The sequence below is a fragment of the Trichomycterus rosablanca genome, chromosome 15 (genome assembly GCF_030014385.1).
Source record: "Trichomycterus rosablanca isolate fTriRos1 chromosome 15, fTriRos1.hap1, whole genome shotgun sequence".
Classification (NCBI taxonomy): Eukaryota; Metazoa; Chordata; class Actinopteri; order Siluriformes; family Trichomycteridae; genus Trichomycterus; species Trichomycterus rosablanca.
This window is the reverse complement of record NC_086002.1, coordinates 8,628,405-8,641,994: the sequence shown is the minus strand read 5'-3', so window position 1 is coordinate 8,641,994 and position 13,590 is coordinate 8,628,405. Positions and strand designations below refer to the sequence as shown.

At 37.3% G+C, this 13,590-nt stretch overlaps 1 protein-coding gene across 4 annotated transcripts in view; it reads left to right on the top strand.

The window, feature by feature from the left end:
- Window positions 1–957: 957 nt before the first annotated feature.
- The window catches only part of mcf2la (mcf.2 cell line derived transforming sequence-like a), a 65,604-nt gene continuing 52,971 nt past the window's right edge, over window positions 958–13,590 (top strand). The window contains exon 1 of one of the 4 annotated variants that reach the window (XM_063009382.1): window positions 958–1,125. In XM_063009382.1, coding sequence (XP_062865452.1) covers window positions 1,047–1,125 — 79 coding nt within the window. In that variant the 5' untranslated portion in view covers window positions 958–1,046. Of the gene's footprint in view, window positions 1,126–4,896; window positions 5,019–5,272; window positions 5,414–13,590 lie in introns of those variants that run through there. The other 3 variants (XM_063009383.1, XM_063009381.1, XM_063009384.1) reach the window with 3 other exon arrangements.

Sequence of the window (13,590 nt, the reverse complement as noted above, 5' to 3'; positions counted from 1 at the left end):
ATAATTATATAAAATTAATCACATGCTTTCAATAGTGTGGCATCAGTTTTAATAAGGCTCTTTACTGTTAATCCCATTTCATGCATCCCATTTCTTCCCACTTTTCAACTCCTCCTTTGTTGTACAGGAAGGGTGCAAAATAAAACACATTTGTGAAAAAAGAAAAACTTAAATTCCAAAGACATCAGGTCAGTATGTGGAATGCACTTAGAAATCAGAGCATTGATTTCAACCAACAGTTTAGGAGCAATGTTCCTCAACAAGTGACTGTAAGGATCCAAGTTAAGGTTGTACTATGGACAATATGTCAGCAATGTCCAGAAACACTGCTGACTTGAGCTCACCTGAAATGAGCACATATGATTATCCAAACTGTTAACTCAAAGAGAGAGCTCAAAAGCCAGGGTCTCAAGGTATGCAAGGTGTCTTGCAGTACAATATAATACAAATTCAAGTTTGCCTCACCACGATTGTTGTGGTCATAAAATTTTTGTTTGTGTTTGTATGTGTTTAAGGTACTAAAATGTATTGCATTTGGCTTATAAACAGTCCAAGTTATTATAAACTGTCACCTGGAACCCTTATTTATTTGTGCAGTTTTCTTTTGCTTACAGTAAATGCACCCCTCTATTTAATTCACTTTTAAGCTACTGATGTTAGTGGTGTGCTGTAACCCTCCCTCCTCTGCACCTCTAAAGTACTCAATCTATAAACATGACCAATATTCCTAATAAAAAATATATGTGAGTGTGTGATCTCATGAACCATATTATGATGAACTCATTTAATGTGAGTAACTTGCTTTTACTGTGCTAGAGCAGGATCAGATGCCTGCTGTTTATGTCGCTGCATTTTGCTGCATTGGTGACTTTGCAGAGGGGTGGGTGTGTGTGTGTGTGTGTGTGTGTGTGGCTAGAACGTGTGTGTTGATGTGTGTCAGTGTTTCAGGCTCCTCATTCCATCGTCTTTCTCCTCCTCTAGTCTCTCCCTGTTCTCTGGCAGCAACACCAGCAGCATCCTCCCTGTGTCCCTTTTTGCACCTCGCTATGATCCTCTGGGTAAAAATGGGCAAAATGGCTCTGCAGGAGCTCTTGAGGAGGCTCAGCGCTGTCACACACAGCATCGGTACGGTAGGAGGAGCTGCAGTGATGGTGTGAATGTGTGCGAGTGTGAGTTAGCAGCCAGGTTGCCTAGTAAAATTGCTGGATGGATGTTGTATGCATGCAGAAACACAGTGTGTGGTTGTTATACAGTTTCATATTAATTCTGATTCTGGGTTTGTTGGCGTGTCCTCACTTAGATTTTTGTGCAACATTTCCACTCACCTTTTTATATAGCGCCATCCAGTGGCTGCATGATCATGAATGGAAATTATAACTTTTGTCTTGTAATATATCCTTTTTTTATGTTAAAAACACATCCAAATGCCTCCTAATGAGAATAACCATCTGGGTTTAGAAATTCTTTGGAAAGACCTCAACACTATATTAACAAGATCCAGAAATGTCTGTGACCTTTCTGGGTTTAAGCTTGTCTGGTGCAAATTGGAAATGTGTTAAGTCCACCTTTCAGATTGTTTTTGGAAGTAATAAAGTGTTCTCTGTGACAAAAAGGACAATTATACATTTAAATCTACCAACCTGAAAATCAAACATTTGCGCATAATAACAAATGTAATGCCATTGTGGCAGTTCCTAGTTCCTAATAGTTCATGTTACCCTTTAAAAAACTCCCCATATTTGATTAACGCAAAATTATTCATTACATATCTATACATTTCGGTAACTCTCAACAAAACATATTTATTACTTGAACCTTCATTTCCAAGTTCTATATAATATATTGTGCTTGAACAAATGTTTTTGAGGTTGGGCTGGTCCAGTAAAAACCTGATCTTGCCAGTTATTTGGGGAAATAAAGTTTCACTCCAAGCGCACATTTTATTGAATCCGTGATCACATTTAAATCATTGCTTGGTGTAAATAAAAGGAAACTAAATTTTCTTACACAATCTGTAGTTATACCATTAAAGTTTACCATTAAAGAGAAAACACACAATTAACAAATCTTTATTGTTATAGCTGCAGTTTCCTTAATACATTTCTAAAGACCTTGAATGCTTGCAGTTGTGGTTTTTAATGCTTTGCTTCCTATTCATTATGGTTTCCATAGATTTATAGAGCATATCAGTGATGGTAAAACATTGTCTATGTTAAAAAAAAAAAAAAAAAAAGGTGAGAAATGTTTAAAAGAAAGCCTATTTAAATTAGAGGCCTTATTTTGAGATACTAAAACAGTAATGAGGGAGAGTAGTTGCATGTCAATAAATGGAATACACTTTGTGTGTTCTAACAAATACAAATATGGCATATTTTACTTATGTAAAACTTATGTCTGCACTTAAATATGGGCCTGCAGTTTTTAACTATTGCACTCATTTAATCTGGTCCTGAGATGTAGGAATTTAGTTAGCCTTGTTGCTCCAGAAACTGGGTTTATGACATTTTTCACCTAAAGGTTTTAATTATTAGGGTTTTTTTTTTTTATAAAGATATCACTCTAATACAGATAGATATAGATAGACATTTGTATTCAGACAGTGGAGCAAATATTACAGGTAAGGCATAGGAATAATATATTTTTTTAAATTATTATTTGTATAGATGGTAGAACATTAATATGGATTTAACCTGCTTTTTTTGTCTGTGAGGCTTAGTGTTTTAGATTTCTGTAGTATTGATGTGCTCATGTATTGCTAGATGGAGCAGTTTTTAGGGGACCGTATTTGAGGGATCAGTTTTATTATAACTGCCTTTTTTCTCTTCTGTGCTAAAGAGCCAGAGGTTTTGCTCTAGCTTGATGTGGGAATAGTACATTGTGCCTTTACACACACACGCCCACACACACACACACACACACACACACACACACACACACACACACACACACACATCACATTCTGCATCCGTTACCCTGTTTGGTACTGTGTTTTTCTCTTCCTCCTTCTGCTCAGTTCTTTACATATAGCTTCCAGGTACCATAAAAACACACCACATCTACTCGGTTCAATATCATAAATATATAGGTCACCATATATTTTTGCAATCTACAATTAATTAGCTTTTTATTTTTTGTTGTGCTTCTGCATATTTGTTAGCACATTGCTTTAAATATATTTTCTTAATTCCTAGCATGGTCAAGTTGTTTTAGTTAAATTCACACTTGCACTGTCATGTCGAACTGTGTATCACTTAGCACTGCCATCTCCATGGTATGTGTTTTCATGTGGGTATTTATTAGTGGTGCCAATTCTATAGAGGTTTCAATAAAACAAAAACACAGCTGCTGGCTGCAGTCATGCACCACACACACGCACACACTCACAAGATGCCAGATTGTTGCACAAATGGGGAAGTAGGGCATGAGGATATTTGCATGACTATTCATCACATTGCTAAGCATGCATGCAGTATATAAAAGGATGGGGTGGTGGTGGTGCGGGTTTCCTCTTTTTTTTTTAGTCCTGTGACGGTGCAGCAGTCGCTGTAAAGTTTTGGAGTCATTAAAGATGCTTGAGTGCTTAACCCCCAAAAGAAAAGAAATCTGACATTGTGATACAATAGTTATAAAACACTTCTTTTTCCGATCCTTTACGATTACTGGTATGTAACGAGTAACTACCGTTTCTGTCATGGATGTAACCGAACGGTGTAAAACATGACGTTAAAAAATCCTAATAAAATAAAACAAATAAACGATTACTGGACTTCATGATTACTACTTCTCACTGGTTGTCTGGATGAACGTTTCCATGTTTGCTGTGTTTTAATAATGGGATGGTTTCTTTTTTGGCTCTCTGGGATCCTTGATTACTGTGTGGGGAGGGTGAGCGACTCAGTTATGCTGCACAGAGTCGTTTATAGGATTAAAGGGAAGAAGTGGATGAATTGTATGCTAGAGAATACCGTATTCGGTCTGCCAAGCTTCTGGCTGTGCTGCTTCCCTTTGAGTCTCATTTATTTATTAGCTTTAATGTAGGTGGTTTGGGGATGTAGCAGGTATTTAAACAACATTTCTTTCATAAAAATGTATATATGTACAAATATATGCATCATATGACTTTTGGGTGGAAATGTAAAACGTATTTCCATATAAGTTCATAATTTCCCACCTTTTGGGTGTAAGAGCAGGGTGACAGTACCTGCTGTCATATGCAGTCTTGTGCAAACACTCCTGATCAAACAGCAGAGTTTGTTGATTTAAATGTTAGCACATCCTCTGCAGGGAACAAGCATAAATATGTTCTTTCTCAGCAAATTATAGTGCACAGTTTTATTTGTGCTGAATTCATAATCATAATTTTTACATGCCACTTTTTTACTTATTTATTTTTTTCATAATATTTTAAATATAGCAGATATGCAGTAAGCATTGAGAACCTGGTTTTGTCTCTTACTAAAAACCACTGCATTCAACCAGGGTTTTTAAACATTTGCATACAACTGTAAGTCTTTTTTATATAAACTTTGGACTGACATCAGGCTCAAAGAGGCATGCAGGTGCAATCTCTGCTAAGCTGGCTTATCTTACCTCTTTCTGGTTCATATGCATTTAGGTCACCTAATTCTGACCTGAAAAGTTTTCTTTAGTGTCTTTAATGTGCTGCTTTAAGATTGCTGGGCATTTGTGAGTGCACTAATTTAGGAAAGTGCTAGTAGACAGAAGTGGGGTTTTAGGGTAAAGTGAAGTGTAATGCAGATTTTTCATTGGCTACTTTAGCTTCAGAAAGTCTGTTAGTGGAACATTAACTCTGTTCTTGTGTCACTGTTTTGACCATTTGTCCCCTAAGAGGTGCATGAGAGTACTGCAGATTAGCGCATGTGTAAGTGTGTGTGCCTGCTGCCTGCGAGGCTGCTGCGGCTGCTGTAATTATCCGAGCAGATGGGGATTCATGCTAAAAGTACCAGCAAATCAGCCACTCCTCTCTTCCTGCCTTGAAGTCTGGTCTTCTCTGCAAGGTGTGTGTGGTGCATGTTTGAGTATGTATGTGTAGTTGTAGCAGAGAGAGAAAGAAAGCGTGGGAACCTGGACTGGCTCAGCAAGCAGTTGGAAGGATGGGTTTTTCTGCAGTACCTTGATCATTTCAGTTTCTGTCTCAGTGAAGGAGCAGAGTAAGACTGCTTTACTTAAACTATCTAAGCAGTCTGTCTTGCACTTGGATTATTAACTATTAACTCGAGTGGTTCTGGACAGAGTCGGATGTCTCTGCAGGAGCTACTGCGTGAGAGTCAGGAGGCTCCACAGCGGATCGTGACGAGGCTCACAGAGTTACTGCACAGTCTGTCGGTCACACTGCTGCAGGGGTCCACCTTCAGCTCTTACAGCCGCAGGAGTTCATTGACGGAGGGCAATGGTGAGGAATGTGAATGCTGTGTGAGGCAAATGTGTGTTAAGGATTGGTTCTGCCAAAAATTAGTTGCTTAATGTTTCTACTTGCATGTAGTCAATCAGCCAGGACATGTTTGCTATTTTACTTTTGCTTTCTTTAGTTTTGAATGTGAAATTTTGGGGATGATCTAGACATTTATGGCTTTTAGCAGATGTGTTTCTCCAACCTGACAATGGATTGGATAAATCGGTTAAGCCTTCGGATGCTGACAATAATTTCTTGACATTAACTTTCTTTCACCTGTCCAAAAAATAAAAGTGATAGCCAGTATTTATGAAGTAATATTTTATTCACTGTTTTTGAACAATTTATTAATGCACTAATTTTGTGAAGAAGTAAAGGATTTTAACGATTTGAAAATATGTTGCCAATGTTAATGCACAGTTTTTTTATATGTGGTCTGAATAAGTAGTAGTTCGTGTTGCATGTGAAAGTTTGAAGTTGTAAAGTTGCAAAACGGTGTAATAGCACTTCTTTCATTCTATGAATTTACTCTGACAAGGTTAGTCTGGAGAATCTAACAGATGGTTTTAGCTAAAAATGTGAGTGTAAACAAGGACCTATTAGGGAGCCTAACATTCAGTTAGTTGTTAGAGTGCAACAAAGTAGGGCTGGGCGATACGGATCAAAAATAATATCTCGATTTTTTTTCGCTGAACAGCGCTATACGATATATATCTCAATATTTTTTTTATCCCATAAGGTAATAACAAAAAGACACTTCTGAGACATCTACATGGTCCAAATTTTTTACAGGCACTTTTATTAAAATTCATGCTGGGGAAGCTTCACACAAGAACTATTTTTACTTAAAAAAAAAAAAAAAAAAAAGAGCTATTCTAAGAAAAAGAAAGTTGTTTCTAAGGTATCTCCTGTCGTGTAATGTAAACGTTTTTTCAAAAATCCACCCAAACGTTTTCACAAAAATCCACCCAAACGTTTTCTCAACAGTTGAGGGAATTTTTGGCTAGATTGTTGGGAATGGTTGGGTGGATTGTTGAGGGAACGTTTGGGTGAATTGTTGAGGGAACGTTTGGGTGGATTGTTGAGGGAACGTTTGGGTGGATTGTTGAGGGGAACGTTTGGGTGGATTGTTGAGGGAACGTTTGGGTGGATTGTTGAGGGAACGTTTGGGTGGATTGTTGAGGGAACGTTTGGGTGGATTGTTGAGGGAACGTTTGGGTGGATTGTTGAGGGAATGGTTGGGTGAATAGTTGAAAACCCAAACGTTTTCTCAACGATCCACCCAACCATTCCCAACAATCTACCCTAACGTTCCCTCAACGGTCCTTCACGAACGTTCCCCCAACGTTTCCACACGAACGTTCCCCCACGAACGTTCCCCCACGAACGTTCCCCCACGAACGTTCCCCCACGAACGTTCCCCCAACGTTCCCCACGAACGTTCGCCCACGAACGTCCCCCCAACGTTCCCCCACGAACGTCCCCCCAACGTTCCCCCACGAACGTCCCCCCAACGTTCCCCCAACGTTCCCTCACGAACGTTCCCCCAACGTTCCCCCACGAACGTTCCCCCAACGTTCCCCCACGAACATTCCCTCAACGTCCCCCCCCCCCAACGTCCCCCCCCCCCAACGTTCCCTCAACGTTCAGAGGCATGCTGGTACATACTGGATAGCAATTACAAATATATTGTCTGGCCCTTTAAGAATGTTAAGTGCACTACAGGGTGCAGGGAGCGAGTGTGTAGGGAACTAAAGACTGTCCTATGCTAAATCATAAAAATATAGTGAAATTTAAGACTGGAGTGGAGAGTAAGAAAGCCACTCCAGAATATTCAGGGACTGATTCCTTAAGATCAGTAATATTATGTAGGGGTTAAATGATTGTGACATGGCAGTATAAAAAAAATAAAATGCTGTCTCATTCAACACATAATGACTTTACATCTAAATCCATTTGGGGGGAGGGGTGAAAATTTCTGTCTGCAACTTCGTTCGTCCTTTCACATGCAGAAACGTACTGTATATGAGTAGATAGTGACATTGTATTTTATGGACTTTCTTCAGGTCAAAGTGTGACCGGTGAGAATAATCTACAGCCCACATGTAGTTAATCTTTGCACTACACGTTCAGTACAAATTTGTGTTCTGAGAGACACACAAGTTAGTTCATTTTTGACTGACTGAATACTGCAAGATGAGTACTTTTTGTTTCTATTCCAAACCTAAAAGAAAGCAGTGCCGATACTGCCAGACTTTATGCAAAGGTATGATTTTAAAATTGCACTACATTTACTGTCATGCTAATTTTCAGTGCATGTTCTCCTTTCATTCGTTTAAAGTTGGCCAGTGATCTGATGGAGTTGATCACTTTTAAATTGATATTGAACTTGTAAGCTCTATTAAATAGCTACTGGAATGGTTTAAAATAATGCAAATTACGCTAATTTCCTTTCCTGTGTATAAATCACTGTAGGCAGTTGACAGCCTTGTCTTACTATAATCTTTGGTTCTGTTTCTCTTAAATATTCATTGTTGTACAATGCATATTAGTAAATAGTAGTAATTTGTGTGTTTAATCAAGAGTTAAAGATATTGCACTACAAGATTCACTGACCTTTTCTTACAAAATGAGAATTTCTACAAAGGATTTCTTTCTACAAGTGAAAAATAAGTTGTATACTGCACTAGTAAAATAACAAAATATTGGTAAAATAAAATAGTAAAATGAAGTATTAATGCAAAGAGTTTGGGCTGGTGACATGAAGGCTTGGCTTTTTATACAATAAATTGTCAAAGCTTCACTATACAGGCACAAGTAATCAAACTCTTAAAAAAACTAATCGTGTCTGATCCGTTTTACAGGGTATTTGGTTTGGTGTGGTATATTTTGTAACAATTGGGCTAGTGACAGTCAGATAGACATTACATTTTGATGGTAGTTGCTTGTAGTTTACATGTTGAATGCTGCAGATATGATCAGCATAAAGACCTGAGTGACTTTAATAAGGGCCAAATAGTTATTGACAGATATAATGCTTCAATATCAGAGATATTATTCTGTCTCTGAAAAAGCAAGCGGTGCTGACAGGCAGTCGTGGTGAGTACTTACCAGCAATGAGCAAGGACAAGCCAGGAACTACCGACTTGTTGTTGTATGGCCAAGATTACCATAGATTACTATATAGCTACTAGTTAAGCAAATAGTAATAGGCTATGGTGGCTGTTAATGCTTTTTTCTGCCACCGTTTAAAAAAAAAAAAATAGTGCTTACAATTACAATAAGACTTAATAAAGACCGAAGGAACCCGGACTTAGTCTGTGTTTGTTTAAGCATAAAGGTTCATGTGCATGTCCAATTGTATACAAATTGTTGCTCTGTTTTCTTGTTGCTACTGGTAATCTTACCTGTATGTTTAGTGGGTGTGGATTCAAACCCAGCACAGTATTGCAGTCCACAGTGCTCACAGCTCTGCTGGATGAGTGGGTGTGGCCACAGTTAAGTAAAAGCCCGGAAGAATAAAAGTGAGTAAGCGCTATGGGGGGTAAAGGTAGAAAGAGAGAGTGTCACAGATGAATGGGAAGCAGAACATGAAAGGGATACAAGAAGAACCAGGTAGTGAATGAGTGAGGTACCAGGTGAAGGTGTGAGGGATGCTGGAGTGTTGTGAGGTGTGTCTGCAGCCCATGGTTGAAGGAGGGGGGTATGTGAAGATCCCTCTAGAAGAAGTGGAAAGCTTCTACAGGTTTACAGTTTCCTGTGACTTGCTGCACTGTGAGTCTGATGTTTTTTAGTCTTGCATTTTCTTTTTTTCTGCTGTGTTTTAAAAACTTCTATCCAGTCAGTTAGCTGAAGCGAAATGTTTAGATTATGTTTTTTTTGTGTAGGCATCAGTTTGTACTGAGTCAAACATGGTATCACAAGCTTACCATTTATGTTGGTAGCTAATACCAGTACCAGTAAAATGTCTATACCAAGCAGTATTTATTCTTGATCACCAGTGCTCTTTTGGCTAAATAGAAGTTCCTGTTACATTTCAAGCACCCCCAGAGGAGTGGAGGCTTTATATCATGAAGAAGGACCACCTTTAAATTCATGCTCATGGTTTTAGAAGCAATATGTGTTTGTGTTTCACATTTAATCAGATCTTTTAATCAGATTTAATTTATGTACGCTGTTAAAATATAAACTGTGTTTTTAATTCTAGTTTTGATTCCAGTGTGTAAAAATCTAGATTGGATAGATCCTTTCATTCTTAATAGACTGATAAAATTTCAATAATAACACTATTTTGTTTGTGAATTGTCTTATCGTTTCACTATTTTCGACTGTCCTGCTTCACAGTCATATTTGGTGTTCCTTCTGGTTAAAATGGAGAAGTTTTTAACATCCTCTTATTTTAGGCTTGTGTTTGGTGTGATGGGTGTTTTTGTCCTGTTTGAATCATCTGAATGTCCTTGTTTACCACTGAATGGTGCTTTGACTGTCACATGAATCACAAGTAAGGCCAACAGACCTGTAGACAAACACATTTACCACATGTTTTTGAGATTTTAATGCACTAACAGTTAATACACATGTTCTGTGATGTTTACTGTGTGACATGGTAGTCACCTTTAGTGATCACTTATCACCCAACATTGTAACTGGTGTAGACTAATGAAACTGATTCCACTAAGCTAGTGCTGTCCTTGAGGCTGCCAATTACCAGTGAGGGCAAAAATAATGCGTCATCTCACAGGGGAGCAGGCAGAATGCAATAACACCTTATTTACGGATATATTCACTTTGCTGCATTGCTGTGTGGATCTTCTATAACAAAACAGAACCACTTTAGTTAAATAATGCCTCTTTGATTGTGTTGTACTTAAACTGGATTAGAATTTGTTTGGGCAGGTCAACACATTTTTAAATCATAACTGTATAATAGACTGATAAAGTCCAATGGGAAAGGGCCGTGTACCCCATATATGCATTTGTACTTGTGAAATAAAGGCATTTTACTGGGTGCGCAAGCTGTTGGTTTAATCCACAAAATGTTGTGCAGTGTGGTTTTACTACATTTATTAAAGAGCATCAGTTGTGTGTGTGTGTGTGTGTGTGTGTGTGTGTGTGTGTGTGTGTGTGTGTGTGTGTGTGTGTGTGTGTGTGTGTGTGATATAACATCAGCGGTAGCTCAGTGGATAAGGTATTGGTCTAGTAATTGGAAGATTGCTGGTTCAAGCCCCACCAATACTAAGCTGCCACTACTGAGCTTCTAAACAAGGCCCTTAACCCTCTTGCTTTATACTTTGGTCAAAACTTTGGGTAAAAGTATCAACTAAATGCCAAAAATATGTCTCAAACAATAGCATCAGCACTTTCTCCTGATTCTATGCTAGTCTCGGGCAGTTTTAAGGATCTTTAAAGTGCCTTCATTGTTGCTGCTTTACTTTACTCAAGTGTTGTAATAAGATGGGTGGAGCTGGATCTGTGAGATCATGGTATTTATTCTGACTTCTCTGGGTCATTTCCCTTCTTGTTTCTGTTCAGCATAATTTTCTCCTTCCTTAGTGACTTATTTAGCTGAATGTTCAGTTACAAATTTGTTTCTGCTGAATTTAGCTTTGCTGTGCACTACAGGAAGGATACAGAGTGGTTGTTTTGCCAGTTTCTGGTTTTAACCTTTTGAAAGCTGCTGGTGTCTGGATCAGGTAGGTTTTAACAGTTTGTCAAATTTTAGGAGTTTGTGCATATTTTTGGTGGTTGTTGTTAATGACTAATGTAGCAAGAAAATGTTGTGTTCTAAGCTGTTGGTGTAGTTTATTATTTTATGGATCCTATCAGTTTGACTCTTTATTTTGCTTCTTGCTATCATGTTTCATGCTGACTTTCATGCTCCACCTTTTGTATATAAAGTGCTGACAGCACTCACTCATTCTGTGTACACTTGGAACTCTCAACCATTAATTGGTGGCATCACTAGTTGGATGTCAAACATACTTTCCTCGGTTTATAGTGTGTGTTAGGCATTACCTAGCACTCTAACTTTGAACACTTATTTTACTGAAATTAGAAACACTAAATCCTGTTCTTACTACTGTTATACACATTCTGGATTGTTAGATTTATACACATAATTATACTTCATTCTATCATCCAGAGTCAGCTGTGTGCATGTCTGTATTTTGTTCTATTAAATACATTTTTACAATTGTTTACATTTGTAAAAATCGAGTGATTACATTTACGTGACTGTGAAATTGATTGTAAAGACTGCAGTGTGTAATACGCAATAAATCCTACTTAGAAAAAGATTCTGATTGGTTTACACAACATTGAAAGTTATTTTTATTCAAAAACAACAATTTGAGTTTACAACTTATTAGTAAAGTTAGAAAATTTTACTAAAGTCTACTGTGCACGTGCACACACTTAAACAAGATTTAAGGATTAGCTCAAACAAATGCTTTAAAGAACCTGTTTAGTTTAGGCTTTTTTTTTATACACTGCAAGGTCTTAATTATATTAAGTGATCAGTACTTGTATAATCTGAGATGTTAAAAACATTTATTCATCACTGGTGTCAAAACAATTTGGATGTTTTGTAGTTCTCATTTTGTAGTTAAAGTAAATTTAGAAAACATTATTTACTAAAGGTCTTTATTCTGAATTAGATTCTAATCGATACTCTTATGTAATATGACTCCTAGTCATTTAGAATTGTACTGAAAATGATTATTGTTGCTGTTCAGGTAACTCAAGAAAATCATTAAAAAAAATTTAATTGACTTAATTCAGTCTCGTTTTACCAAAATTATACAGTATTTGGTCTGCCACTTATTGATTGCTGCTTATAATTTAGCTTCCACACCTGCCCTTGAGACTGACTTTTGATACTGGTCTTTAATCCGTCTTATTTATTCTTGTAGCTGATATATTGGGAGTTTAATAAATGCATGCTGATCCTAGACTTGTATGTATGATTTTAAGCCAACATCCTGACGATATGTAAATGGAAGTATTGCAATGCTTTATTTGTATAACCATCTAGCTTGATATTGAAACTTAACATTGTTTACTTTGTGTTACTGTAGTTCCTGGATGGTAATTCCTGTTTAATAATCCAATAATTTGTCTATTGTTTCCCATGACAAGTGTGAAAGTGAAATTATTTGCACAACTAACATCTTATCCTATATGAAGGTGATCAGTGTAGCAAAATGTTTCCTTACCAATTTTGTCATGCAAGCTGTTTTAAAAGCAATTTTATAATTATTGAGCTATGTAGTGTTTAACATTTCTGACTGAGACTGCTTTGTCTCTCTTTGGCAAAGTTGTGCACAAAGAGAGGATAGATGGTTTTCATTGTTATTACTTATTAAAAAACAATGACATGGAAATACCCTAAATTATTTCTGCTTGTTACCATAAAGTTATTTTCTAATGTAATGTACAGTATTTACATTTGATCTCAAATGTAAATGCAGCAACAGATCAACAGGCCGACCACAATACCAACACACTAAAATTTGCAGGAGAAAATAAGCACTACTGGTAACCCTTCTGCAGTAAAGAAGAACTACCTGCACTGAAACAGAACTGACACTAATCAGCAGAAACTTCTGACCAAGCAAGTTGGAGAAAAGGAAAAAAAAAAAAAAGTTTATAAGCTCATGGTGATTTAAAGCTTGCTTGACTGTGCATGAAAAACCTGATTTGGGTTATTTCCTGGGTTACATCTGAGCATCAACCTTTTTTACAGCACAAGTTGACAGTTTGAATTTTCTTCCCAACCTTGGTATTTGTCCCGATTTTTAAAATGATTTATTAATGCTAATAAATAATATGGCTGATGCTTTTGGTTTTATAGGTTTTTCACTACGTATTTTGAGACATGTTGTCACCTACAATAGACTGTGTCCTGTTTTGGTGTCTCATGGTTTTCCTGCCGCTACAGCAGGGGTTGCGCAGGTGGTTAAGCTAAGCAGGCAAAATGACAAGCTAAAAAAAGGGTTTGTGTATATGTAGATGTCGATTTTGTTCTCTGTCTGGCATTTGCTTTGATACGTGTCGTTTCTTTATCAATAAATAAATACTTGATCTTATTGTTCTTGTGGTCTGTTGGTCAGCTGGACTGATGTACATTTATTTGTATTACCATTTCACAGGCTGGAGAGCTTGTGCTAGTGTAACGG